Source organism: Teleopsis dalmanni, chromosome 2 (genome assembly GCF_002237135.1).
Source record: "Teleopsis dalmanni isolate 2A chromosome 2, ASM223713v2, whole genome shotgun sequence".
Taxonomy (NCBI): Eukaryota; Metazoa; Arthropoda; class Insecta; order Diptera; family Diopsidae; genus Teleopsis; species Teleopsis dalmanni.
Genome location: NC_051847.1, coordinates 13,149,965 through 13,177,614, shown reverse-complemented (window position 1 = coordinate 13,177,614; position 27,650 = coordinate 13,149,965). Strand labels below are relative to the sequence as shown.

The window sequence follows — 27,650 nt, the reverse complement described above, 5'->3', positions numbered from 1 at the left end:
GAAAGCTTTACCGACACTGGCTTAAAAGTTTTGAGCTTGTGACAAGGGCTATGTCGTTAATGATTACACATTTCAATGTTTAAAATAAATAAATAAATATATTAATTTAGTATCGGACCATTAAATTTAAAATTATTTTAATTGTAAGCAAATTTCATATAAAAAAATTATGTTACACACAAGCTTTAATAAAGCTTTTAGCAGCTTTTATAAATTTTATATAATTAAGTCAAAATTGATAACTTCAACTTTTTTGTATATGTAAACTTATTTCAAAAACTATAAACAATGACGTGCCAATTTTATTTTGTTTTTTCTTATATTTCTAGTGCCGCCTATTAGGATTTGTAACTGTTACTGCATTATGCAACCCACTAGTTCATAAGCTTACAATTCTAGCAACAACAATACAAAAGATATGAAATCAAACCGAAATTTCGTCTCATTCCAAAAATGTATTTCAATGTTTTTTATGAATTTTGTCACTGAAAGAAAAGCATTTAATTGTGTTGCAAAAGTGATCTGATCAATTAAATATTCCAAAGTGAGTTCAAATAAAGCTTTAAAGCTTCTCGCAATTAAAATGCTTCTTTTACAAAATTTAATATATGGAAAAAACTGTTTTCTGTTTTATTGAAGCATTTTTATAAACATTAATTCTCAATTTTAAACTTGCTGCTTTCAAAGGCTTAAGCAATATCTTTATTTTTATATACAATATATATGTATAGCTTATAGCTTTGAGCTTTTTCCTTATATGTTTCAGGAATGAAATATTGGTTTTCTTTTGCCTAACAACAAATTTTTAAAATATTATTTATACTAATTTTTTTTATAGGTTCTTATCCATCATTAAAAGAACTAGTATCTAAAATGTATATATATACAAGTATCGTATATCAATCACTAACCATTACATTGTATATTCAACGGACTAAGTCTTTAAAGTGTTAAGGCTCTTATAACAAATGGAAAAATCTAAAATTTATTGAAAAACCTATAGAGATTTATAGAAAAACTACAAGTAAAAATGAGGAACTGGCACATCACCTGTGACTATTTGCTTATATCTCAATCCCTTTGCACCCAGTTTATTTGTATGTGGTAAACATTCTCATAACTTCAACAGGTCTGAAGGGAATCGGTGTTGCGAATGAAATAATATTTTTGATTTTTTAATGGCTAATTATATTAAGTAAAATAAAGCAATTTTCATAGGTCCCCCATTCTATATTTTCCCTCTTCATTATTTTGACTACTTTATTTATTAAATTTCCATTTGTTATAAGAGTAAATATATTCTCGTGAATCTGTTTCTGTACAAAATCTAATCAGCTATTTTTGTTATGTTTTTTATTCACCATTCCGTATTATACATCCCTTATATAATATTTATTCTACCTATACTTATGTTTATCTCGCTTTCTATTCCTTACTTATATCCGAACTTTTAACCTTCTTTAAATAACTTTTCTTTCTAATCCTTTCTACCTCAATATCGTGATACTCTATTTTGCTATCTATTAAGAAATTTAAGCAAAGAACTTTTAAGTTCTTTCTTCTCCTTGTAACTATCTATCTATTTTAATAGGTTCACGTTTCTTTGCTCTATCTCTCTTTATTTTATGTGTCTTTCATTTGTCCGCGCATAAATAATTTTCTTATGATAAATATCTTCTTATCTTCTAAAAAGGAATTAGAGATATTGAATTGCTCCAATTTCCCAGTAATAAAGATTTTAAAATAATCTTATTATAAAAATTATTTTTATTATACCTTTCAATTTTTTGTTTTCTTTGTTGTTCACTCTCTTTATATATCCCAATTTCACTGACTACATGTAACTTTTCTTGTTGCGACTCTTTTTATCTTCTCTAGCACTCCTCTATATTTCTCTGCGTCACATTTTTCTCCTATCTTTTTTAGTCTTATTCTCATTCTCACTCTTCTTTTTCTCATACCTTCATTTTTTATCTCCCTCGCCCACTCTCTTTTTCTCACTATATTTTCTACGAGCCACTTTCTATCTTAATCTCTCACTTTCTTTTTATCTTTCTCAATCATAATCTCACTTTCAGTCTTTTCTATCTCACGCTCTCTCTATTGTCCTCTTTTTCTTTTGCTCGCCGAACCTCTACTTCTCTCTTTCTTTTGCTCGAACAACCTATTTCTTTCTCTCTTTCTCTCTCTCTATTTTCTACTAGTCACTTTCTATTTCTCTCAATCTTAAACTTATTTTCACTCCTTGATTTTTGACGCCCTCTCTTTTTCTCTCTCTCATTTTTCTTCATTTTCTTTCTATTTAAAACGAGTCACTTTCTGTTTTAATCTCTCACTTTCTTTTAATCTTTCTTTCTTTTCTCTCTCTACTTTCTACGAGTCACTATCTTTTTCACGTACTTCTAAAGATTGTAGTTATAAAATTACCGGATTTCTTACAGAAACAGATACATCGATCCTAAAACAATAAATAATTAAATTTCTTACTACTGTTACTATTAGTCTTTCTTCAGGATGGGGTAAACTTTGGTTAAATATTAAAAAAAAAATTTTCTTTTCATAAACTATTATTTGCGCTGCCATTTAACAGAATATCATTTATTTAATTAATACTATTAACTTATATCATAAAAAAGGTTTTAAGAATATAGCAAAATTTTTGTTTAAATAATTATTATGTAAAAATATTTTATTTATTTTAAAAACAAATAAATGTTTTAGTATATATAATAATAAATATAAACAAATCTACATTATATTGTATTAATTAAATAACTTTTTAAGTAAAATGATACTAATTTTTGCTCTTTTTTCTTTCTCTTTTTTTATTTCTTCTCTTCTCGTTTTCGACAATACCAAAAAAAAAAATAAATAAAAATGAAATAAATTAAAACCAAAATCGATTTCAATACAAAACAAAAACCAACAAAAATTGTTTTTTTTATTTATTTTTATTACATTATTTTTATTTTGGTAAATAAAATTTTAATGTACGAATTTTGTGCCCGCATCCGTAAACCGTAATTCGTAAATATCGTATATACCGCATCCGCCATTTTACACTAAACCAATAGTTACTGGACACCCTCCCGGTGTGCCAAGATTTCAATAGATCAATGTGCAGTCGGTTAAATTGTAGATTCGTTCATTTAACTGAAGGTAAGTGCATGCTATTATAAATTTATTTTTATAAATATTATTTTACTTAATTATTTCATAGAATTTTTTTTGTTGATTTAAGCTTCTTAGATGATTTTTTATAATTTTTGAATATAATAAAATATACACATATGATCTTTATATAAGTGCTTTTAGGGGTTAATATAGAAATTATATTATGATCGCTTTTTTTATTTTATTTGTAAATACTCGTATTTGAAAATGCTTCTATAGGCTTCTTTACATACATACAAACTAGAAGAATTGTGTTGAATATTTGCAATTATAGTTATTATCTGTTTCAATACATTTATTTGCATAAATAACAAAACTTATTAAAACAACTTTGGAACTCTATTATGCTTTAGAAAAATCATTAGTATTAATTATATATAGTAAAAATTAAAAAGTATGTGGAAATAACATGGAAAAATATTATGACAGCAAGACTCGCAGGCATTTTAAATTCAAAATGGAATATAACAGTTTTGCAATGAATGACATTTTTATACTGTTATACTCAATGTCACTTAAATTTGAAGTATAATATGCAATGACATGATGAAGAACTAAAAAATATTGGATTTCTAAAATTAAATATATATTTCTTTGAACGAAAACTTTTTATATCAGTAAGCAATGATATATATCTATTTCTTAGTTCCCAAGTTAACACAATTGACTCGTATTATCCCATGTTCTCACTGCAGCTAAATCTATAAAGTATATTCAAATTAAAATTTGGTCGTTTCCATTGCAAAAAATTGATTTATGTATTAGAAAGAACTTTTATGTATCATTAGAGTTTTATAAGTGTTCTTGGAGAGCTTTTGTTTCTTTACATTTCAATTGTTAGCAGATTATAAAATATTTAGTTTAGTGTTAGCAGAAATTTATTAATTGCTCATGCAAACCGCAGAAAATACAAAAAATGTATGTATAATTTTTATTTATATAGTACAAACACCCTAAAAAAGTTCTTATCTCTTGTGTATTTGTCTTGACTTGTTTCTTGTTCATTAGCATTTTATTTAATGTGTCGAATATGTCAAATTCCGATCATATACTTTTTGGAAAATATATTTTGCAATGTTGCATTCGACATTTTTGGTGTAATTTCTTTTGATTTTTTCTTAACTAAATTGAAAAGCAGGAAAGCTCTAATTAATTTTATTAGTGACCTAAATCAACTAAACTGCTTTAATGAAGGCAATGGGAACATATAAGTTTTTTTAAACGATATTTTTTATTCTTAATAGAAATATATATATTATTTCACTGTAATTGTTAAACTCTATTTACATTTGTTGATTTTTTTTGTGTAATTTTCTCAATGTTGCTAAGCGTTCATGGTACCTATTGTTGTTTCGAAAGGAATTCTGAGAATATTTAATATAAATTAAAAATATTTTATGTATATAACCAAAATTTCATGAAGAAAAATTATATATTATAACATAAAAAAAATTATATATGAAAATATATATACAGAGCTTATGTTCGCTAGGTCTAAAATTAAATCTAAAATTAATAAAACTTATATTAATGGTGTATGTATTATTTGCATTAATTTTTAAATAATTATATTAACTGAATTAATCAAATGTCTTTGTTAAAATGATTTTTAAATTTTTTCTTTTATCCCCTTACTCTGTTCCGATAGACGACAAGGTTGAAGTATGTGATCAACGTGTGGCTGTGTGTCGCGATCATGCAAATGGTCAATGCAGACGTAAACAATGTAAATATTATCACATACCTATTGTGTTGCCACCGGCAAATGTCATGGCAGCCATTATACATAGCGGTAGCAACAATAATAACAACAACAACAATATAATAACAACCACCAGTAAAAACAGTCTTCTGCAATCGAATTCACCATACGAACAAATTGAACAGCAACAGCAAATACCACTGCAGCAACAACCGCAACATATAACAACAAATACAATGACAAAAGCTACAAATCCAACGGCAACAATCTCAACTAATTACAATAATAATTTAATCATAATCGAACCACATCAGCAGCAACAGCAACAACATTATCATTATGCGAATAACAGTCACATAGCACAGCATTATACGACAACAAAAACAATAGCAACAACACACAGCAATATTTACCCAACACAACAACATCAACATCCCCAACAACAACAATACCAATTACATACACATTCACATCATTCACCTTATTCACCCTCATCAGCCTCATCGTCATCGTCGTGTTCAATTGCCACTTCACCAACACTCTCATCGGCAACCACATTATCAACAACGTCAACCGCCACAATGCCGACACCGCATATAGCGGCATTAACGAGTAATTTTGCGCAACCAACATTTCTTAAGGCAGCGCCAGCAACAATTACAATAGCAACAGCACCACCCAACAGCCAGCAACCGCCAACAGCGTTCTATGATCTCTCAACACCAACAACACCAACACTTCTGTTAAGCAGCGATTACAATTCGAACTGTATACCAATTTTGACAACACCAGCAGTCACAGTACCGGCAACAGTACCAACGGCTTGCGCACCATTTATATACACTGCAACACCACATCAGCAGCAGCAACAACAACAACAACAACAACAACAACAACACCACCAGCAACACCAACAACAGCCGCAACAACATTTAATAAAATTCACACAGCAACCATATTTTCATTATCAACAGCCGAAAACGCATTTTCAGCAACAGCAGCAACAACAACAGCAACATCCACATCAATTTGTAGCCACCCAGCATGTTGCAGCGAATTTAAGTAGCGGTATCATTGCAGCAACTACTGCAACAGCTTCGTCGTCACCATCAATTTCGTCATCATCCACGCCGTCAGCACCGTCAACATCCATGTAATATCACATGACTGGTTACGTACAACAACAACAACAACAACAACAACATCAGCAACACAATTATTATTACACATAATTAACAAAATCAACTGCTTACACCATTAGCAAGCAACATGTTGACAATGATTGTGAAACATTTATAAATTAAGTGATCAACAATGTTGCGTGGCCCTCACGCAAAAGCATTGGACACAACAAAATATGTTTTTCTTTAATGTAAACGTAAGTTATATAATATATATTATTTTTTAAAAATATTTATGAAATAAAAACTTTAAAAAAAAAATAAAATATTATTATAAATAATACATAAAAAATATTTTACATAAGCAAATAATTAAATTTACTATATACACATATAACAAATAAATATATTGATAAAATAAATAAATAATTGTTAAATGTTTTAAATATTAAGCTAAGTATTATTAAGTACATATGAAGATATGAATGAAAGTAAACAGCAACAATAAGAAAAAAAATCAGCAACTAAACATCAACTATATAATCAACCAAAAATTAAATATTTTTATTTTTCAATTCTTATAACAAAATATCGAATCTTTTTTCGTGTTTTTTCTTATTTTTCATTTAGTTGCAGAAATAATTTTAATTAAGAGACATATAAATAAAAGAAAAGAAATGAAAAGAACATTATAAAGTACATAAGTATATGTTGTGAACTTATAAAGAAATATAGTGCATTTCAGTAATTTTTAGAAAAAATTTTGATTGAAGGTCTCTAGTATTAATTATGATGATCTATAAATTGAGAACTAAAATCAAAGGAGGTTGTAGTGGCATTTTAAGTAGCAATACATTTTTAGAAAAGTAAAGACTTGAAATTGTCTTTACTTATTTTCTTATTTTCTCTATTTATCTCACTCTCTCTTACTAAACACTAATTATAAATTCATTAAAAGAATTTTTTTAAATAATAATAATAAAATATTGTTCTTAACCGATTGCTAATTGAGTTGATTATTTTGAATTATTTCATTCAATTTTTACATATCTTAAAATGCAATATTTAAAGATTTACTTAATATAATCGAAGTATTTCAATAAGAACTTTGGTAAATTACAGGGAAACTTACCACACTATGATATATACCCCACACTCTAGCACATCTCAATACAGATTATACCAATATTTTTGTTTTTTTTTTTTTTGACAAGTAAGATCATTTGATTTATAGCTCAAAGATAAAAATAAGAATTAAGTACAAACACTTTCAGTGACAGTATTTCATACAAAAATAATATTCGAAGAGAATTTAGCTTCATTCCAAATTTCTAAATAATCTTTAGCACCTGTCATATTTCACTAAAAATTATATACCACACATAGATCTGTTATAAAAAATGTTTTGAAGTTGACTCTAACAATTACAATTAAAACAAAAAAAAACACTTGTTAAAAATATTTTAGCATAGCAACACAAAAATCTCAAATTTAACACTTAAAAATTTAAACACACAATTTCGTTGAGCATTATTCTCTGCGTCAACTGAATTAAACGAATATTCAACGAAACAATTTGAACAGCACTAGAAATACACTAACAGTAAGAAACTGTAAAGTTGTAGCTTAAAATTAATTAAAATATTTCAAACTCAGCGTAGCAATACTAAATCAAATAAACTCTGGCAATTAATAGTAAAATTAAAAAATTATAATGTTCTTTTACTATATACTTACTAAGATTATTTAAGATTTAGTGAGGCTACCTCAAAATTCGATAGTTGTTTACATTTCCACTTACAATAAATATGAAATTTAAGGTTGATGAATGATATACAAAAAAAAGCAAAATAACAACAAAAACAAATATAATAATATAATCAATAATTATTTAAATATTAAACACAAAATGTTTTTTAACGTTTAGCAAGACTTAAATTAAAAATAATATAATTATTATTATTATTTGATAGGTTAAAATTAAATTGTGTAAGAATTCAAAGTTAATGATCGCTGATGATGATCAACAATAATGTTTATATAGATGATAAATAAATCGAATAAAAGTTAATATATATATGAAAATCAACTACAACAAATATTATTAGTTATAAAGAGAGTTTTAAAACTAGTGTTCCAAAATTTCAAATTTAATATAAATATTTAAACAAAATGAAATGTTAAAAAATTAACAAATAGAAACAAAAATTTAAAACAAACAAAACAAAACAAAATATTAAATTCAATAAAATAGTTACGATAAACAAAAATATTTTTATTTTGAAACATTTAAGCAAAAATAAAACAAAATTTACAGCAGAATAAAGAAATAGTTGATTTATATACATGAATATATATGAAAAAGTACAGTCACGTCCTATTTTTGCAACAACGATTTATAACTTACAGCAAAAACAAAAAACAAATACAAGAAAATTCAAAAATTTAAAAAAAAATTAAAACAACATTCAAATATTTCTACAAAAAAGAAAAAAGAGAGGAAAATAAATAATTTAATATATTTCTTTTTTACATTTTATAAATAAATTTGGAAAAAAAAAATCTATAAACAAAATATGAAATATTTTTTTATGTAAAAACGAGTGGAATTTTTAAAATAATCAAACTAAACTAATAAGATTTTGCAACTAATAATAAATAAAATATTACAAATGAACTAGTTTGAAATAAAAATTTAGGTAACAAGTAAAATGATATATTTAAAAACATAAAAAACTTAACTCTTCCTAATTAAAATAAAAAAATAAAAGGTTATATATATTTATATACATTATTAATTATTTGTTTTATTTTATAATAACACAATTCTAATAGTTTTAAATTGTTTCTTTGAACTTGCAAAATAGTTTATTTTTATTCTATACGTCATTTTTATTCTTTAAGAATTAAGATACAAAACAAAATATTTATGTATAACAAAAAAAACATGTTATTAAACTTAAATAAAATGAATCATTACACACACACATACACACACTCGATATATACATATATATAAGTATTTTATGTAAATAACTTAAAAGAATTTGATTGCATATATGTATAATATATATTTATATGTATATGGGTAAATAATGAAGAATAATTAATTTATGATAATTATAAAAATATTAAAAACTTAATGAAATGTGATCTTTTAAAGCAAATTCAAAACTTATTTTATTTAATTATTAAAAAAAAAACTAAGTTTATGTAAAACTCAAAATTATTGTAAAATATTAGTATATTTGTGTAAAACAATGCATGTACGCATATTAATCGTGTATTTATTTAAGGACTGGTTATAATTAACGGAAAGCAAGGTGTTTAAATTTTTTTCTATCTTTTTTTTTTATTTAACAAATAGAATTTTGTAATCCAAGATTTTCAATTTTCCAATTATCTTATTTTTCCAAATACAATGAATACTACTCATCCAATCCAGTCCCTTTCAAATATTAGAATTGGTTTTGTGCTATTATGTGAAAACTATTATAAAAAATATGTTTGAAACAATAAATATATAAGATAAAGATAATTAATTTTTTGATAAATTTTTGTTTTAATACAAAATTCAAACAACACGAATAAATAATTTCTAATCATAAATATATATGAGTAAAGAATTACAAACTCTTGATGTGGCTAATAACTAAGTTTACACTGACGTTATCCTTTTTTCTATTATTATTACTCATATATTCATATATTCTGATACATATATTTTTCTTTTAATAAGCTTAGTACTATTATATTTATATCTTAACTGCAGTTTAAATATTTTTATCCTTTAGCTTCCAATCCATTTCAAATTCTTTTTATTTTTAAAAAATATTTTTCATATATATTTTATAATTTTTTATAAATATTTTCGTTTTATAACAATCTAATATCTCTTAAATGTTCGTTATTATTAATCTAACACAACTCTCACTAATACACGTACTCTTGTTCTTCTCTAAATGCCATTCGCCAGGCATTACAATTTTCAAAAAACTTTACTACCAATTTTCATATAAACTAGTAAAACCATTAGTATATTAAATAATCCACAATTGAACTTTTTAACTTTAGACTCTATCAATTACATTTTGAAATAGTATAATTACACAAAACAAAATGCCTATATAAGTTTCCGTCCATTATAAACAGACCTTAAATTTATATGCATGCAAATATACAATATATAAAATATAAGTAAATCAGTTAATATATTTATTACAAGAACAAAATATAATATTACCAATTAAATTTAAACTATTAAAAAATTAGAAACATAAATCAACACCTTTAAATGTGTAAAAAACACACACACAACTACTATTATAGCAAACTACACACACTGACATTTTAACAGTTACTATTAATTTTTACTTAAGTAAATTTATAAATAAACTTTACAACAGAAAAATATAAAATTAAATTTAAAAAAATACTAAAAAAAAAATTAATAATTAAAAAGCATATTGATAAAAGTTTTATGTAAAAATTATTATGAATATTATAAATAGAAAAAAACATGTTCTAAAACTAGGATATAAGCAAAATACATTATATACATTGATGAAATAGTAAAAAAAATATTTCAATTTTTAAAATAATTTTTTTAAGTAATTTTTATATTTAAATTAAGTATATCAAAAAATAAGTTTTAAAATTTATTTACACAAAGCAAAGATTGCAAAGGTGGTGAAATACAGCGAATAGAAAAATCTCGAGAGTTTGAAAGGCGCTATGGTGAATTAATGAACTACATGGACATTTCCAATTAATATTCAACTATCGTATATAAATTGTCTTGGACAGCAATTAAAATGATCAAATTTATTAAATAAAAGTTTTTCTTGAGTTCAGCGACATTTTAATTTTCTAAGGAATGAAATGTAAAAACGATTATAGATTGATAAAGATGACCGAATCTAAAACTGAGCGTATTTAAAAAAATTTTACACAGTATACCAGCAAAAATATCAATATATATATATAGATCGTCTGTAACGATACTTTCTTACATAAACGTGAAGATAAGAATAATGTATGGAAATAGTGTAATTTATAGGAACGTTTACAAAAAGTCTCAAAAATAATTAGAAAAAAGTCCCCACATGAGATACGTATCAGATAAATGGGTGCAACTCTTACAAACTAAGAATTAGATTTCTAATTCGATGACTTTATTATTTACACCCATCACAAAATCCTAAATCAAGAAATATCTATTTATAGATAGAAGTTATTAATCTATATAGAACGTTGTGCTCTAAATTTTCAAAAATATCAAAGCTCAATAATTTTTGATTAATCCAGTTATCTTTCTCGCACTTCCTATCTACTTCTTTGTTTTTATATTATTTATTTATTTAGCTCCATATAGACTCATTTAATAAAAATTCACTAATTAATCCAAAAAATAATCGAAAAGTCAAACACAGCATGTAAGGAATGTGAAAATATATATGTAAACTAGAACGAAACTTTTATTTGCCTTAAAGTTTTTATTAAAAATATTTAATTATATTATTATAAAAAGAAAAAACGAATCTTAAAATGCAGTAAAACGAAAGTCTTTACAAATATTAAAAAATCATAAATTTTGTATTGAACATAAGAAAGAAATAGTTTTTAGATTAATAAATTTGTTTAGTTATATAAATTATATTGAAAAATAAAATTATATTAAATACTAAGTAAAAAAAAAAACTTAAAAAAAAATAAATGTTGAACAAGGTTTTTAAAAAAAAGTAGTTTTCAGTAGAAATAGTTTTTATTGTTAAAATTTTACTTTAACTTTTATTTAGATTTCATTTAAAAAATGTGAATACATGAAATTGTGATGTGTTTATTGCAAGAAAAATATAAGTATAAAAAAATAATAAATAATTAAAATATAAGTAATAGCAACAAAATGTTTGATAAAAGCAAAAAAATAGTAACTAAATTAAATTTAAATAAATAAATATGAAATGCAATTTTCTAACACTTGGAGGGAATTGTATTTTGAAAAGTTCTTTATGAATTTATGTTTAATGTATCTTACATAAGTTTTTTTTTATAATTTATTATTACATTTACAATTTATTATTATTATACATCAAACGTATTAATGTGGTTTTTATTAATTTTTATATTTTAGTGATATATCAACGAATTTTTCTCCATCATATTTTTCATACATTGAATATTGAATATTGTTTTAATTATTTTGTTATGTTTGTTTTTATTTCATGTGATAAAATTAATTATTTAACCTATTCATTAATTTTAATATATGTATTATGATATATAAATATATATATATATTGAAAATAATTGTTTTTAAAATCATAAATGTAACTTTTATAAAAGGAAAATATTAAAATATTTTAATATTTTTTTCATAGTTTTAAGCTGCATACATCAAATGACACACTTTGTGTGTAAACTTTATACTCCTATTAAATGAAAAATAATTATAATTATATAAATTTTTTTTATAATTACTATTTTAATTAAAACAAGCGATATTTATTAAATTTAGTTATTATACAAAAATATAAATAAATGTATAAAATATATGAATATATTAATATGAATAGTAAATAATTTAAAAATTAACATCAACAAATAAACAATAAAAACACAACAAAAAGAAAATTAAATGTGTTTTTTTTCTATTTCTGCTATTTAATAAAAAAAAAAATACTTGAAAGATGAAAGTTGTTAAAAGATTTCTGAATTATGTTATGCCGTGATTTAAAGATTTAATTAAAGTCACTAAATCTATAGTAGAATTTGTCAAAATTTTGCAAGTTTTCATTTGTCAAATATTGTTTCCGATGTCCATTCTTTTCCCGCAAACTGTGACATGCCCATAATACTAGAATAATTCACCACAGTAATTCTTTTTAAAATGCTACTAAATTTTGTGGTACAGCCGTAAAGCACAAGGTATTCACTTGCGAACTAATTCAACAAAAACTAAGTATATAAATCTGCTTTCGACACATAGAATTGTATAATTTACGTTTCTTAAACGCTTGTTAAGACACTAAAATATTACCGAGTGTTATGCTTTAACGATAAAACCGACAAAGTGTTTATATTAAAAAGGACAACAGAAACGTGTCCTCATTAAGACTTGACAGTAAAGCCGCATCGAATCGTAGCAATGCTTCCTTAGGGATTTATTAACAGTACGAAACAAAAGCAAAGCATACAAAATTAAAGCTTACACATACATGCAATCGTGTGAGTGTAAGGCTTCCACTAGTCAGTCCTTACACTCACACATCGAAAGGCTGTGAAGTGTCCAATGGAACTGCCAGCGGCCGCAGGTGTTTGCTGCTTTTGGTGTTGTGTAAATATTTTATTTAACACTATTAAATTTTGCATAAACATTTATGTTTATATCGACATGCTGTTGTGTGCGGAGGAGGAGTGTGGGGAGGAATATGAGAAGCAACGTGAACAGTTTTGTGAGCACGTGTGTAAGTAGATGTGTGGGGCATGTGTGTATCCAATTTACACACTCCACACCGCTTGTGTATGTGTGCGTACTTAACCTGGTGCATAAACGTGCGGAATGTACTTAAAAAGTATTTAAAATTTATTTAAGTTAACTTCACTATTTTGATCGTTTTATATTTAGTTTAACAGCAACCGAAATTAGAAACAAATTAAGTTAATGAGTTCATTTCGGAGTTAAAAATGTACTCTAAGTTTGAGTGTAGTTTTAAAATTTTTCCAATATCATTTTGAGTTAAATGTATATATAATAAAACTATTTAGAAAATATTTAAATTATATTAAAATATTTCAGTGACAAATTTATTGTACTTTTAATATATATAAAATGGTTTGTATGGGTGAACAATATTTCATATGAGAGTTCCCTATTGAATTAAAGTCACCAATAAATTGTTACTATTCTATTCTATTCTATGTTCTGTATACGAACGACAAAAGTCGTTGTCATTTATAGTCATAATATCCTAAAAAAAAGTAATAGTAACCTTGTTTTGATCACTGTTTGAGGATGTATGTAGGTAGTGGTGTAGATGTTCTTCAAATGTTTAAAAAAGTTAATATAGTGGCGTGAATACCTGTTCGAAAGATAGTAGATCTAGCAAATCACTGAAGAGATTCTGTTGTTGGGGTCAATAATGTATCGAACTGGTCTATAATTGCCTTCCAATTAACTTTATACACAAATATATAAATTCGCATACCTTTTCATGTAGTACTTATTTCTAGACGTAGTTGTCGCATTGTCCGCATTGTTTACTGTACAATCCGCATATGGCAATATTTCTTATTGGATATAATAATAATATTTTTTTATTTTATTTTAAATTCAGTTATCAGCAATCCATACTTCAGGCCCCTTACGCATTCTACTAAGCTAAAAACAAAGACTACAATACGCATTTAATAAAAGATAGATAATTTCCATTAGAAGACAATTTTTTTTAAATATTGAAACTTATAACAAATTTGTAATGCCATTCATGCCTTTCAAAGTACAAACAGTCAGGAAACTGCAAAAGTTAACAAATCATGAAAACTCCTACTAATTGAAAAAAGTTGCTTGTAAAATTTGCTGTTTGCTGTGAAAAAAGTCAGGGAAAACTGGCAGTCAAATAATGGAAAATGAAAAAATTTTCAATTAGTAACAGTTTACGTAATGAAAACAAACCTTTACAAGCAAGCATTCTCCATTGAAGCTCCTGCAGTTTTCATAGCATTTTCCGTCGTCTTTATGTGAGAAATTCTCTTGCATTGTATTGCCATGCTATTGCCGCCTATCCTTTTCAGCGGCAGTCAACTCTCAACTCAACTAAGTTAAAGTCAGCTCCAGGCTGAGCTGTGGAACTCAACTCTTAACTTTCATTTTCCTTTAACTTTTGTCATAAATCTTCAAAACCGTATTTTACACATTAATTTCATTTTACTTCTGCGACACTGTTTTTTCGTTGTGTATGCAACTTCCTTTTGTGCTTTTTATTTCATTTACTTCCTCCCTGGTTGACTTCCCGAAGCAATATTTTCCGCACATGCAATTATATCCCGCCTTATGCCAACTAATTGCAACAGTTTCCCGAGCGCATATGCACACTTATGGCGCGTCACTCACTCTATATGGCGACACATAGCTACGCTTTACCAGGATGTTTCTGTGCATGTGCATGTCCATGTTCATGTGTATGTGTATCTCTGCTGGTGTAATGTGTAAATTAATGTTGCTTTATGTGTTTGTGTGGAGTTTTTTAAAAGGCGCTGGTGTGTGAAATAGACACTTTCTGCTCTTGAAAGTTATGGAGTTTACAAAGCAAAAGAAAAGAGCAAAGGAAAAAGTTATGCCGTCTCCGCATTCTGCACAGGAAAAAACTTTTTCGCGGAATCCCGTGTGATTTGTAAGCGATCGCATCCATTCACGTATGTGTGCTGCTTGTTCTTCAAATTTATGTATGGATGTACATTCATAAAGATTCGAACAATACGTTGAATCCAAAGATTTTCTTGATATTTAAAAAAAACAAAGAATCACTTCTTAATATATTTTTTTATTGTTTTAAAAAATCTACTATTAATTCTTACTTCGTTAGATATGTTAAAGATTAAGAAAATTATTACTTATATTTCTTAATAAAATTCATTTCGATTCCTGATACTTATTATTATTGTTAGAGGATGTGGCACTGCAACCGTCGGGTCTTTAAGCCTCTGGGTTTAGAGTAGATCTCTAAGCCCTCTAGCGTCAATAAAATGTAGTATTAAACCTACTTAACAGAGTTTTATTGCCTCTACCGTAAAAACATACATTCCTAGGAACCTATTTCGTATGTGCTTTAGTGCAGGTCATTCGAGTAGCACATGTGTGACCGATTCCTCATAATCTTCACAGAATCTACAGTTTGCATCCGTAAGTATACCCAGTCTTGTAAGGTGGTGTTTTAGTCTACAATGCCCTGTAAGGGTTCCTGTGATGATTCTAAATTTTTCTTTTAATAAGTTCATAAAATCCTGGTATCTCTTATTGTTATACGAACCAATAAGTGATTTGGATTGTTTTAATCCTGGTATATTATCCCTGTAATTCCTGATACTTACAGTCTTAAAAATTTATTTACGAATAATTAAATACAAGAATTATTTTTGAAGACCACTGATGATGGTATTGGCAATACTCGAAACAGCTGTATGTATGGTCAGCTAAAAATTCCATTAATTAAAGTAATATAAAATGAATTTTTGTTGTTGTAATTCACTACTGTTCGAAAAATCTCTTTTAAAATTCTTTTCGAAAAATCGATTAATAACGGCCTTGTTAGGCAGACATATGACGAATGGTCACTACTCAATTTAACAGAGAATCATATCACAATTAACAATTTGTGTTATCAATCTCAACTAGTAAAATAATTTTTACTACTATTTTGATACTATTTTGATACAAAAATATGCATATTTGTTCCTAAAAGGTACAAACTCTGATATTAACTACTGAGCAGCACTGTTTTGATCAACTCGACAAGACAACCTTCTAAACTTAAGACCTAAACATCTTTGACGGTTTTAAGCTAAGTCCTGGATCACCAGCCAAGAGCCTTTAAAGTGGTAAATTCTGAAACTTTAAACCAAACTTAACTCTGTATTTATCAAAAGCCTCAATATATATCAGCATTATCTTGGGACGCTTTCTTCAAGTAAATCAGAATAAATCTTCTTAATTATTTAACTAATATGTAACTTTATACACAAGTGACAAATATATGAAATCTTAAAAGTCACTAAATAGTCCCTAACATTTTGATTTCAAAAAGTGTATATATAATTAGTTGCATCGTACATAATTTAAATTGTAACTTTTATTTTAGCATCACTGGACAGTAAATCTGAACGTAACTAGATTTTAAATAGTTGTGATATTTCTAACCACTTCAAGTTTTATATCCGTCCATAAGGAAGCGCAATTCACTTGCCATACTTTCGCCAAGTACTTCTTAAAGAATTCAACAACTTCAGCAGTAAATTTTGTATCTTAAATAAAGTTTCGAAAATTATTGTTACGGAATTAAAGCAAGTAATTTAGCAAACCATAGCAAATTACGGAGAAGAGTAAATGAATGGAATTGGGACGCGGGGATGGTTGAGAAATAGCAGAGAACTTTTGCAATATCGTAAACTTAAATTTTATTGCCTATAAAAGCGCATGAAACGCAACCCGCAAGCCGCAACCAAAGTGAAGCAGCGACATAGACAAAACCACCTGGAAAGCTAGGAGAAGTACTCTTCCTGGTCCTCGTTCGCCTGCTTCTTCCTCTACTTCTGGTTGTTGCATGCGTGTAAGTCACTGCGTATGTTTGTAAATTATGTGCGACTTAACAGAGCGGACTGCGACAAATTAGTGCGATTCTTTTGCAAACTATTTTCCGAAGATGAGAACAGCATTTGGTCACAGCAGCAACAGCATTAAAGTTTTCCTATTAAGATTTGTTAACTAGGATGGCAAAATCGTCCGCAGTGGCAGATAAGAACATTTGCAATGTGGTTACGATTTATTAAAAATCACATTCTTTTGTGGTTACTTTAACGGCAGCAACTCCTGCTGTTGCTGCTCTTGCTGCATACAACATACGTAGTTCAGAAATCTATGATTAAATCAATGGCAACAGGTCAGTGCTGCCGTCGGATTATTTGCTCACTCGCATTACTCGCAGAGTAGGAAGATTATACCTAATGCCGGTTAAAGTGAATCGTTAATAAATTCAATTGCTTCCATTGCCTTGGTAGAGTGAAAGAAGTTTTGATTACCCTTGTGGGATTAACTTATGTGGAAATAACTTTACTTTTCTGGTTTCTGGTTTGTCTGGATGAGACGTTTTTAACTTTCAAGAATTAGAAAAACTAATTTGTGGGCAAAATGTTTAAACGTAAATAATTTATGACTCCTTAAAGTTATTAAATAGTTATAAACAGCATTATGGAAAAGTTGTAATTATCATTAAACGAAAAATATATTTTAAAAATATTTTTATACCTTATCTGTGTATAATACAACAAAAAAATTTTAAGTGAATTATAATTAAACGCACAAGTTATAATAGTGCATGATATGAGCTTTCTTGTTGAGTTGAATATTGTAGGAATTATTTTAGTAATATTTACACTACTAAATACAAAGATGTGAAACTTTACTTCAGCATAACATCCATGCTACTTTCAAATGAAGCATGACCTTATCTGTACTTAGGTACGAATCCAAAGAATATTTTTCGCTCAAACAATAAGTTGTATTGATAATAACTGGCTTGATATGTGAGAAAGAGTAATTCCGACGGTGCTATAATGTGGAACTTTAGCGATCTACTTTGAAGTAAAAATGGTCACAAGTATGTATAAAGCTCGGTAGATTCTGATAAAACAGTCAACTCTCTGCAGCTGGAAGGATGACAAAAATCAGAACGTAAGGAGCCCAGAAAACACAAAACTCACAGTTAGAATCGGTAGAGAGACTTGTTGAGACCAAAACCAGCTACTGGTTGGAATCATATTATTCTAGAGTTACTACTGTTTCTGAAGTTGCCCTAGCCTTTAAGTAACTTTTTCGCCTGAATCAGATATTTTTTTACACCTATAAAATATTTCAATTTAAATGCCAAACAGAATTTTTAAATGAGTTTGTTGTAAATTTACAAAATGAAATGTAATTTTAAATTTACTGCCATTGTCTGCCACATTTTACCGCAATTTTCTTTAAATTTATGCAACATTCTCCATTTCAACTCAGACAGCATTTTAAAGGAATATGAGTATGCAATAAACAATTGACATGCGGTGTAGAGACCACAAACATTTGGTCTAAAGGATTTTCCAAATAGATCTTAACAGCTCTGAGGGTGAATAAATTTCTTGCATACTCCATCTTCGGCTCGTTTGTGCAAAGATGCCAGTAAATATTTGTAATTCATTTATATAATTTTAATGGCAACTAAAATTGTTGTGTGATATATATATATAATATATTATAAATTACTACAAACATTTTGATTTCAAGTAATTATTAAAGTCTTTACTTTGTGCACGAAATTATTAACATAGAAGGAGGACGACAAAATAACAGGAGAAGGAGGACGAAATAGAGTCGTTGAGAAATGGAGTATGATCGATTGTTTCTGAGATAATATTTTAGCAATTTTATTCTGCAAACTATGCAAATATGCTATTGATGAGTAGTATAAACCGCTTTGTTATAAAAACTTATATTTATTAATACTAGCAATAAAATCTAACATAAAAGTAATATATTTTTTTATTTAGATGGATGTAATAGGTAGCTAGAGTAAGTAATTCATTATATTAGCCAACGTCATTTGCTACCCACATGTTCAGTTCAATATAAACATATCGGTCTAATTCGATCTAATTGACGAATATTAATCGTAACATACTTGCATATTTCTGATAACAGTGATTCTTGTAAAACTATTGCAACTATCCATATACTTGCCGATATGGGGCCGTCATATCTCAATATAATATATATGTCAGTACAACATATACACTATTTGAGGATTAAATAAATATTATTTAAATCGAAGAACAAAAATTTAAACGTGTTTAGAAACGGTTGTATAATTATTATTTAATTAATCAAGGTATTAAAGAAATTTAATTAATCTATTCAAAATAATATATGGGGGAATATTATTAAAGAAATTTTCATATTATTTTAGTTTAAGCAAATAATTATTATGAATATAAACAAACCTAACTTGTTCTCGAGCGCAGAACAATCAAAAACTCAATGGCGAGTAGTTGAAAGCACAAAAGTATGCAATCAAAAAGTATCATAACTCACTAAACTAGCCATATGCAAACACAACAACAACAACACCAACAACAACAACAAGAACCACAATGACGACGATGCAGAAAGTTTACCTGAACCTGCACGTTATATGACGCCGACCCACACGATATTCAAATTTAAAATTCAAATTTGGGAAAATTTCGAAATTATGCAGATATGCAACACGCAAGGTGTGCAACACAGAGACGATAAAGCACTAATTTCTAGAATTTTCCATGCAACCAATTTCGTGCGATTCATACGATTTGCTTTCGGTTGTTTTTGGTTTACTCGCCCCAACCCGGCGTAGTTCGTTGCTCGTTATTCGTTATTCGTTGTTTGATGATATTTTAATCAGGTGGAAGCAAATTTTTGTTGATTTAGTAAATTTAGTTGCACACAGAAATTTTCCGCAAAATTTTCATTTTCCCGAAACTGAAACTATTTTGATTTTTTTTATTTTCCATTTCGCCATTTTGAAACGTCGCAAGTTGAGCGAACTGAAATGAAATTGTTATGCACATTAAGACGATGATGAAGGTACGAGCGAGTAGCTGGTGGAACTTCTGTGTGCTGAGTCGACTAAATTAACTGCGCTCCAAGTTATTTGATTCTCTGTAATTCAATGTATGCTTGTGCTTAGTAAGTGGGTCAATAAGAGGGTACCCCATTAACCAACACTGGAAATGGAAATGAAATGAAACATTTTTTGAGCGCAAAAACTAACTTAAATATTTGTTATTGAAATACGGAAAATATGCATAATGCCAACATTTCCTTCTATCTGATTTAGTATTTATTTAATTTTTAAACATTATTTGAGCTTTACTGAGGCTGTTGTAGCAGAGAAAGAAATGAAACCATATCTTCTTAATTATATCGAAATAATACTTATTACTTTCATATATAATATTTAATTATTATACTTATTAAAAGGAAATATTCACACACCGTGACTTTTGAAATCTATTGAGTTATCGTCTATGAGTCTTTTGGGATAGTTTATAGTAAAACTAACAATATCCTTTATTCCAAAACCCCAAACTATATATTATAAAAAATAAAGATCAGACCTTTAATTAGTTAAACATATTTTTGGCTTATTAAGAATTATCTTCGTTTAATATGAGATAAAAATTGCAATAACTTTATGTGGCTCTATAAAATAATATCAAAAGCTACTTCCATGTTTGTTTGTGTAGTTAAACACATAAATATACCGACTGACTTATTCTTATTTGAAAATAAAATAAAATCATTGCATGACATATTATCTTCACCAGTATATTTTTATATATAATTGACAAATACGAAAAAAAAACTATAATTTAGTAGTAAAACAATTTCTACCTCTTAATAGCTATCATTCATTAGATGCAATTGGTTTAAGAAGTTTTTGAATGCTCTGCAAAATTTGGAGAATAGCCTAAACATTACGAACCCATTAAAGCTTTCGATCATTCCAGTTCCGAGTTAGAATTAAAAAAAGCCAGTAAAACATTTCCACATGCCTAAAGCCTTCGATGTCATTGCTACTTTTAGAAGAAGAAAAATTAATATTATAAACAATTTATTGTTTTCGGTTCAAACATTACCGTATTACTGCTACGAAGCCATACAAAATTCCAAGAACGGAATACTCAGCCAAAATAACAATGATGGCACACAAAACGCATTCTATCAGGTTCTGCAACCATGAATACATTTCATCCACATCATCGAAATCCATCTTCGGTGGTATTTACTTAATGATTTTTGATTTTAATCAAAAAGAGATCACTCAAATTTTTGGATAGATTAACTAAAAGACAAAAAATATTCAAATCTTAATCTACAAAGAACTAAAATTCTTGACCTACTAAGAAATAAAGATATCCGATTTTAGAAAACAATTATTTTTTAATTAATTACTTCAATTGTTTTGTATTTAATATACATTTTTTTGTGTTGAAATTACTCAAGCCTTTACTTTCTTCATACAATAGTACATTAAAGGTCGTTTTACTATTAGTCGCTTCTCCGATTAAGATCAGAAAATATGGTATAGCGTATCTTTTGTTTAAATACCAAAACACAATGAAACGGTACCTTTGCATTATAGCAACTGAACTATAACTATATACATATATCAGTTCTTCGTTACTTCTCCATATAGTACTACCTGTAAATCTATGAATAACTTTAATTTTTTTAAGAAAAAAGATAGATATTAAAAATATATTATATTATAACCATAATAAATTTCTGGAAAAAAGAATAATTAGTAAAGAGGTTAGGCAACTAATAATTAAAACAGTACGCACTAGAGACACAATTGGTCCACATGGAATCTGTGGCAGATACATCCTTACGCCTACTATCACCTACATTGTGTTCTATTTTATTGGACTACATATAAAATCTACTAATTTATATACACTGATAGAGAATGGAGAATACTACTGTTGAACTAAAGGCATGGCTTGAATGCCCTTTGCCCTTTGTAATTAACTACACTGTATTCTTTGCTTATAATTTATATTTATTTGGAGTATTCTTTATAATAATTAAAAGAAATATTGGTGCAAAATTGATAAAATGTCAATATATTACATTGGGCTATCTCTCTCCTCAATGTGTTAAACTTATCTATCTATTAAAAGTATTATTCATTTTTGATTAGTAAACATAAAGACACTATAAAATTATTTGAAATCTTCTAAATCTGTAAAATCTGCAGCAAAACAAATTACTGATAGAATGTTGAGCAGTTGGTTAAACCTTGAGAACTGCAGTCTTCCTATAATAAATGTAAAACACAAGAAAATTCGTACAAAGTCACAGTACACTACACTGTATCTTCTTTAATCCAAAATTCCAATCTGCGTTTCCTTTCGTCAAACTTTCGTTGGTTTCGTATTTCAACCGTTGTAAGTTGAACTGGTGAATATCGAAATGAGCTTCATTAGCATTTCAATGCTTTAGCCACAACGAAAAGTATTCAAGCCTTCCAACAAGTTTCGTTAAAAATTCTTTACCATTCGCAATTCATTGAAACTCAAAGGCTCGGATGCAAAGCACAACAGTTGCTAGATTCTTTTACTATAGCACACACGCCCCCAATTCTCTACTTGCCTCTTTACAACGCACACCTCCCATTTTGGTAGTTTCTATCAGTCCGCATCTACGGCTTTTTGTATTTGCATTAAGTGCCACTTAACATGGATTTTCAATATTTTATGCAAAATATAAGGGATAAGTTGGCTTGACATGCTATGCCATTGCTCTCCTCATTTTTGAAACAACACACTCTTATGCACGGATTAGGTTACAGGGGTTAGGTTTATTGGTTTAAAATGCTGCAACTCCGCGCTACTTTGGCTGCAACTTTAGTTACTTCTGCTTGCATAGTGCTTTCATTTAAAATTCTCCCATTTAAATTGCCTGAAAACTTTCGCTGGTATCGTTTTCCCTTCACGATTTTGCTGTTGTGCTTAAATTGAAATTTCTAACAGTTTATAAGGTTTAGGATAGTGAATTATCCTTTGACTTTGAATTTGAATTTGGCTTTACTTTGCTTTGTTGCGTGCTTTGTGTTGTTGTTGTTTGGTTTTTAATGATGCAACTGACGATAACCAGGAGGAGGTTTTGGCTGTTGATGATAAACTTCATGGATTTACAAGTTTTATGCTCTTCACATTTAAATTTTTACAAGCTGTCGTTTTTGATCCGGCGACGTTTATTATGAGAGGTTTTTATATGAAGAAGTCAAGCTGTTATGAATGTATAGAGATATAGTTGAAGTAAATAATAGTGTAAATGGCATGTTTTAAGTATTTAAAAATTTCTTATTTTTTTTTCTTTTAAATCGGAAACGACTCAAAATTTGCTATATATATGTTATACTCTTTCAGTTATAAATCTTCTTAATAAGTTTAAGAAGTTATACTCTTCCAGTTGAATCTTAAATTCTATAGACGACATACTATATATTATTATAATAATAATATATAACCTAATAACACCTAATAACATCAACCTTATTTGTGCTATCAGAAACAACTGCATACGTTTTTCAAACAAAATTAAAATTATGTGGGTTCCTGGGCACGCAGGAATTAAAGGAAACGAACTAGCAGATCAAGCTGCCTCTGCCGCTATTCGCTCTCCCTTAATCTTATTCAAGACATCCGAAAGAAAAAACGTTTTAAATTTTATAAACAAACAAATGGAAGACGAATGGGCTATGGAATGGTCAGTGTACAACCATCGCTACAAGTCGATCAATACCAGTGGCTTAAAAGCTATATACCCACAATCATGCACTCGTCAACAATGCAAGATTTTTATCCGATTGCGTATGGGACATTCAAAGCTTTTTCATAAACATCTTTTGAGTGGCGATCAGCCATCAAACTGTCTATTTTGTAATAGCACACCATCCATAGATCATATACTTAACGATTGCCCTTCTTTTAATTCTATTCGTAGTAATATCTTCCCAATATCTCACCAACCAGCGTTTTAAAAACAATTAATGTTAAAAATATACTTTTGATGTATAAATATATTATAGCCTGTAATCTAGTAAATAAAATTTAATTTATAATATCCGAGCTGAAGGCCCTGGCAGCTAGCACTCGTTTTTCTGATCTTAGTTATAAGATTTTATATTTTGTAATTAATTATAATAAATAAAATAAATAAATATTATTTAATTTTTACATTATTTATTTTCATTATTTCTACGGAATAATTGCAATACTCACATGTACTCATCTACACCTACACCTTACCTATAGACATAGGTTAGGTTAAGTTATGCTGGCAGCCCAAAAAGGCCACGCGTCGATCATTAAGGTCCATTGCGATAACAGATCTGAGTCTTTATTTTTTAGCTCTAGTATGCATCACTTATGATGCGTGTTATTAGCGAATTTTATTAAGATTTCCACAGAAACCTCAGTTAATTATTAACTTAAATAATACTATTGATCCGAAACAAAACTGAATTTATAATAGTGAAATCGATAATAATCTCATAATTATTTATTATCTTATGGTGTTTGTCTCCCTTAGCGACCTTAGCCGATCTTAGTTTAGTTATTTTAGTTTTTGAGCGGCCTTAGCTTATTGTGTATAATGTTCTCTCATTCTTACTTATTTCTTGTTTTTTTCTTTTCAATTATTAACGCATATTCTTCGTAAGTTACTATTTATCTTTCACCTTTTGGGTATTCTCCTTATATATCCATGTAAGTTGCTTTTAAAAACGTTAATCTGTGATCAGTCCTCTCTTACTCTTTTAATATGGATAATTTATAAAGCAGAATAAATGTTTATCTTCAAAATATTATTTAAAAGTAAAAAAAAATAATTTAAAAATGTATATAAAGTTCATTATAAACTCTTTGAGGTCTAAGTTTTCTTCATTAACTTTCTCAAAAAACAAATAACAAACTATTTGAAAAATGAGAAATCATCAGCTGAAAATTGAGTAAAAAAAATTGTTTGCTTTACTGATGCTCCTCGTATTTAATGATGTAGCATTAAATCCTGAAAATATACAGTTTATATAAAAAATTACACTTAAATTTACTGCACAGCTGGCGTGCAATGAAATTAATTACAATTCTTAGCCATTATCTCTGCTTTGGTCTGAATTTGTACGTCCCTAGTTGAGCTCCACTGGAATGTCATTGGCTGTATGTTAAGTTCAGCAAGAAATAGAAAAATAAATTGAAAAAATTATATTTTTACCATAAAATACCAAATATCAACTACACATTGCGACAAAAAATGTTATTTTCCTTACTCGTAGCTTATCTTTTTCCACTAACGAAGCGCAAAGGGTGTTTGGATATTTGAATTTATTTTCGAAAGGTTTAGACAATTTAAGCAATCATCCACTCGTTAATCTTGCTTGAGGAAAATTAATAGTTAACCTGGTGCGGCATTCATGTCACACAATAACACAATAACACAACAACAATTACAACATTTACAACAATCACAAAAACAACAAAGCAACAAAAACTATGAAATACTAAGGAGCGCACACCAACAGGCAACAAACAAGACTTAAATGTGCTTTATAGTAGCACTAATATTGCAGTTTGTAGCTTTTGGTAAAAAATGTCCTGCTGTGCAAATTAAAGTCATCGTTGTTGCGATACAATACTTTGGCTACTAAACATAGAAAGACAAAACTACCAAGTTACATTCACAAGTACATATACGAGCATATACATAAGCATTAGAATTTATGTATTAGTTTTGTGCACTGCTAACTTCACACAGATACGGACAAGCTGAAAACTAAACAAGATTAATTATACCTGAAGCGTTAGTCGGTTATTTTGAGCTTACTGACTTGACTCTTCACTTTGTGTTGCTTGGACAATTTTGGGCAGTTCTTGGCTTTAATGTGTACATGTCAAATGTCTCACCAGCAAATGAATGAAACCTGGCTACACACGAACAAGTGAAAGCCTAGCCACAAAAATACTTGCTAGAATACAATATATTGAAGCAAATATCAATTTGAACAAGGAATAATTATAACGGAGTTTAGACTTAAATGCATCTCTTGAATTATAACCGACATTTGAAAAAATAAAGTAATTAAACACAGTATTATTGACCAATTTGTCTTCTTAATGATTAACTTAATTAAAATTGTATACAGTACCGGTATTTGTTTAATAACCAAATCTGAGTAATGTGAACAAATAAAATGACTAGGAATATAAATTACCTCAAATAAATATTTATTAATTTTTGTTAAATATGATTAATCTCGACACACTTAATGTAGCTTACTACTAACTTAATAAATAGTACAAATAAAATGACTTCAATTGAAAGAACCTCAATATATAAAGATAAGAAGAAATTTCAATAACTTAAATTATGGAAAAGAACTGACTGCATATCAATTTTATAAAAAGTTAGTCATTTTTTAGGCCTGTGCCCTTTTTTAGTAGCACATGTTTAACAGAACTATCGTTCTAAGTATCATATGCTTAGTTAAGGATTTGTCATTCAACAATATGTATACTTCCACAATTAATGAATGTGTTACAACTATGAAAATTGGTGACGATTTTTGACATCTAATTTTCTTTAGTCATGAGGTTCAATAACTAATGAAAGTCATAATATCCACAAAAAATCATTACATTTGATTTGGTCTGCATTTGATCTGAATAAATGACATAACATATACATATTTTTCTGACAATGAGAAAGACATCAAAAAAGTTGGCCCGATACATATGTCCAATTAACATTTTAATATATGTTATTTGTTGCTATGTGGTCCTTTCCCCTTTGTCGACGAGTATCGAATTAGTTGGAACGATGAGCTGTATGAACTATACCACGACATTGATATAGTTAAGCACATAAAAATTCAACGGCTTCACTAGTTTGGTCATGTCGTGCGAATGGCTAGAAAAGTGTTTGATTCGGTACCCGCAGGTGGAAAACGTGGTAGAAGAGGTCCCCATCTTTGGTGGAAGGACCAAGTGGCCAACAATTTTGCTACGCTCGGTACAACCAACTGGCGACAGCAAGCAACTAATCGAGCTAGTTGGCGAAGACTATTCGAAGCTGCCAAGAATGTGAGTGAGTCGCATCTCTAATGGCCAAATAAGCTAAGTTAAAATAGATTTATTGCTACATCTACGTTTCTATCTAGTTATTTAATTGTTTGTATAACCTCAAATAGCTCAGTAATACATAATCTTTGCATTTGAAACCTTTAAAATCCCTATATATTTAACACCGCTGGCCCTCCAAGGCTATTGCAGAGCAATTGTTATCTAAGGTAACAATTTTT

General features: G+C 28.0%; 1 protein-coding gene across 3 annotated transcripts in view; it reads left to right on the top strand.

Annotated features, from left to right (window-relative positions):
* LOC119680216 (putative uncharacterized protein DDB_G0282129) overlaps positions 1 to 6,276 on the top strand; it is a 28,652-nt gene extending 22,376 nt beyond the window's left edge. For 2 of the 3 annotated variants that reach the window (XM_038092925.1, XM_038092924.1), the window contains exons 2-3: positions 3,075 to 3,159; positions 4,823 to 6,276. In XM_038092925.1, coding sequence (XP_037948853.1) covers positions 3,117 to 3,159; positions 4,823 to 6,033 — 1,254 coding nt within the window. In that variant the 5' untranslated portion in view covers positions 3,075 to 3,116 and the 3' untranslated portion in view covers positions 6,034 to 6,276. Of the gene's footprint in view, positions 1 to 400; positions 545 to 3,074; positions 3,160 to 4,822 lie in introns of those variants that run through there. The other variant, XM_038092926.1, reaches the window with a different exon arrangement.
* The last annotated feature ends 21,374 nt before the right edge of the window (positions 6,277 to 27,650 follow it).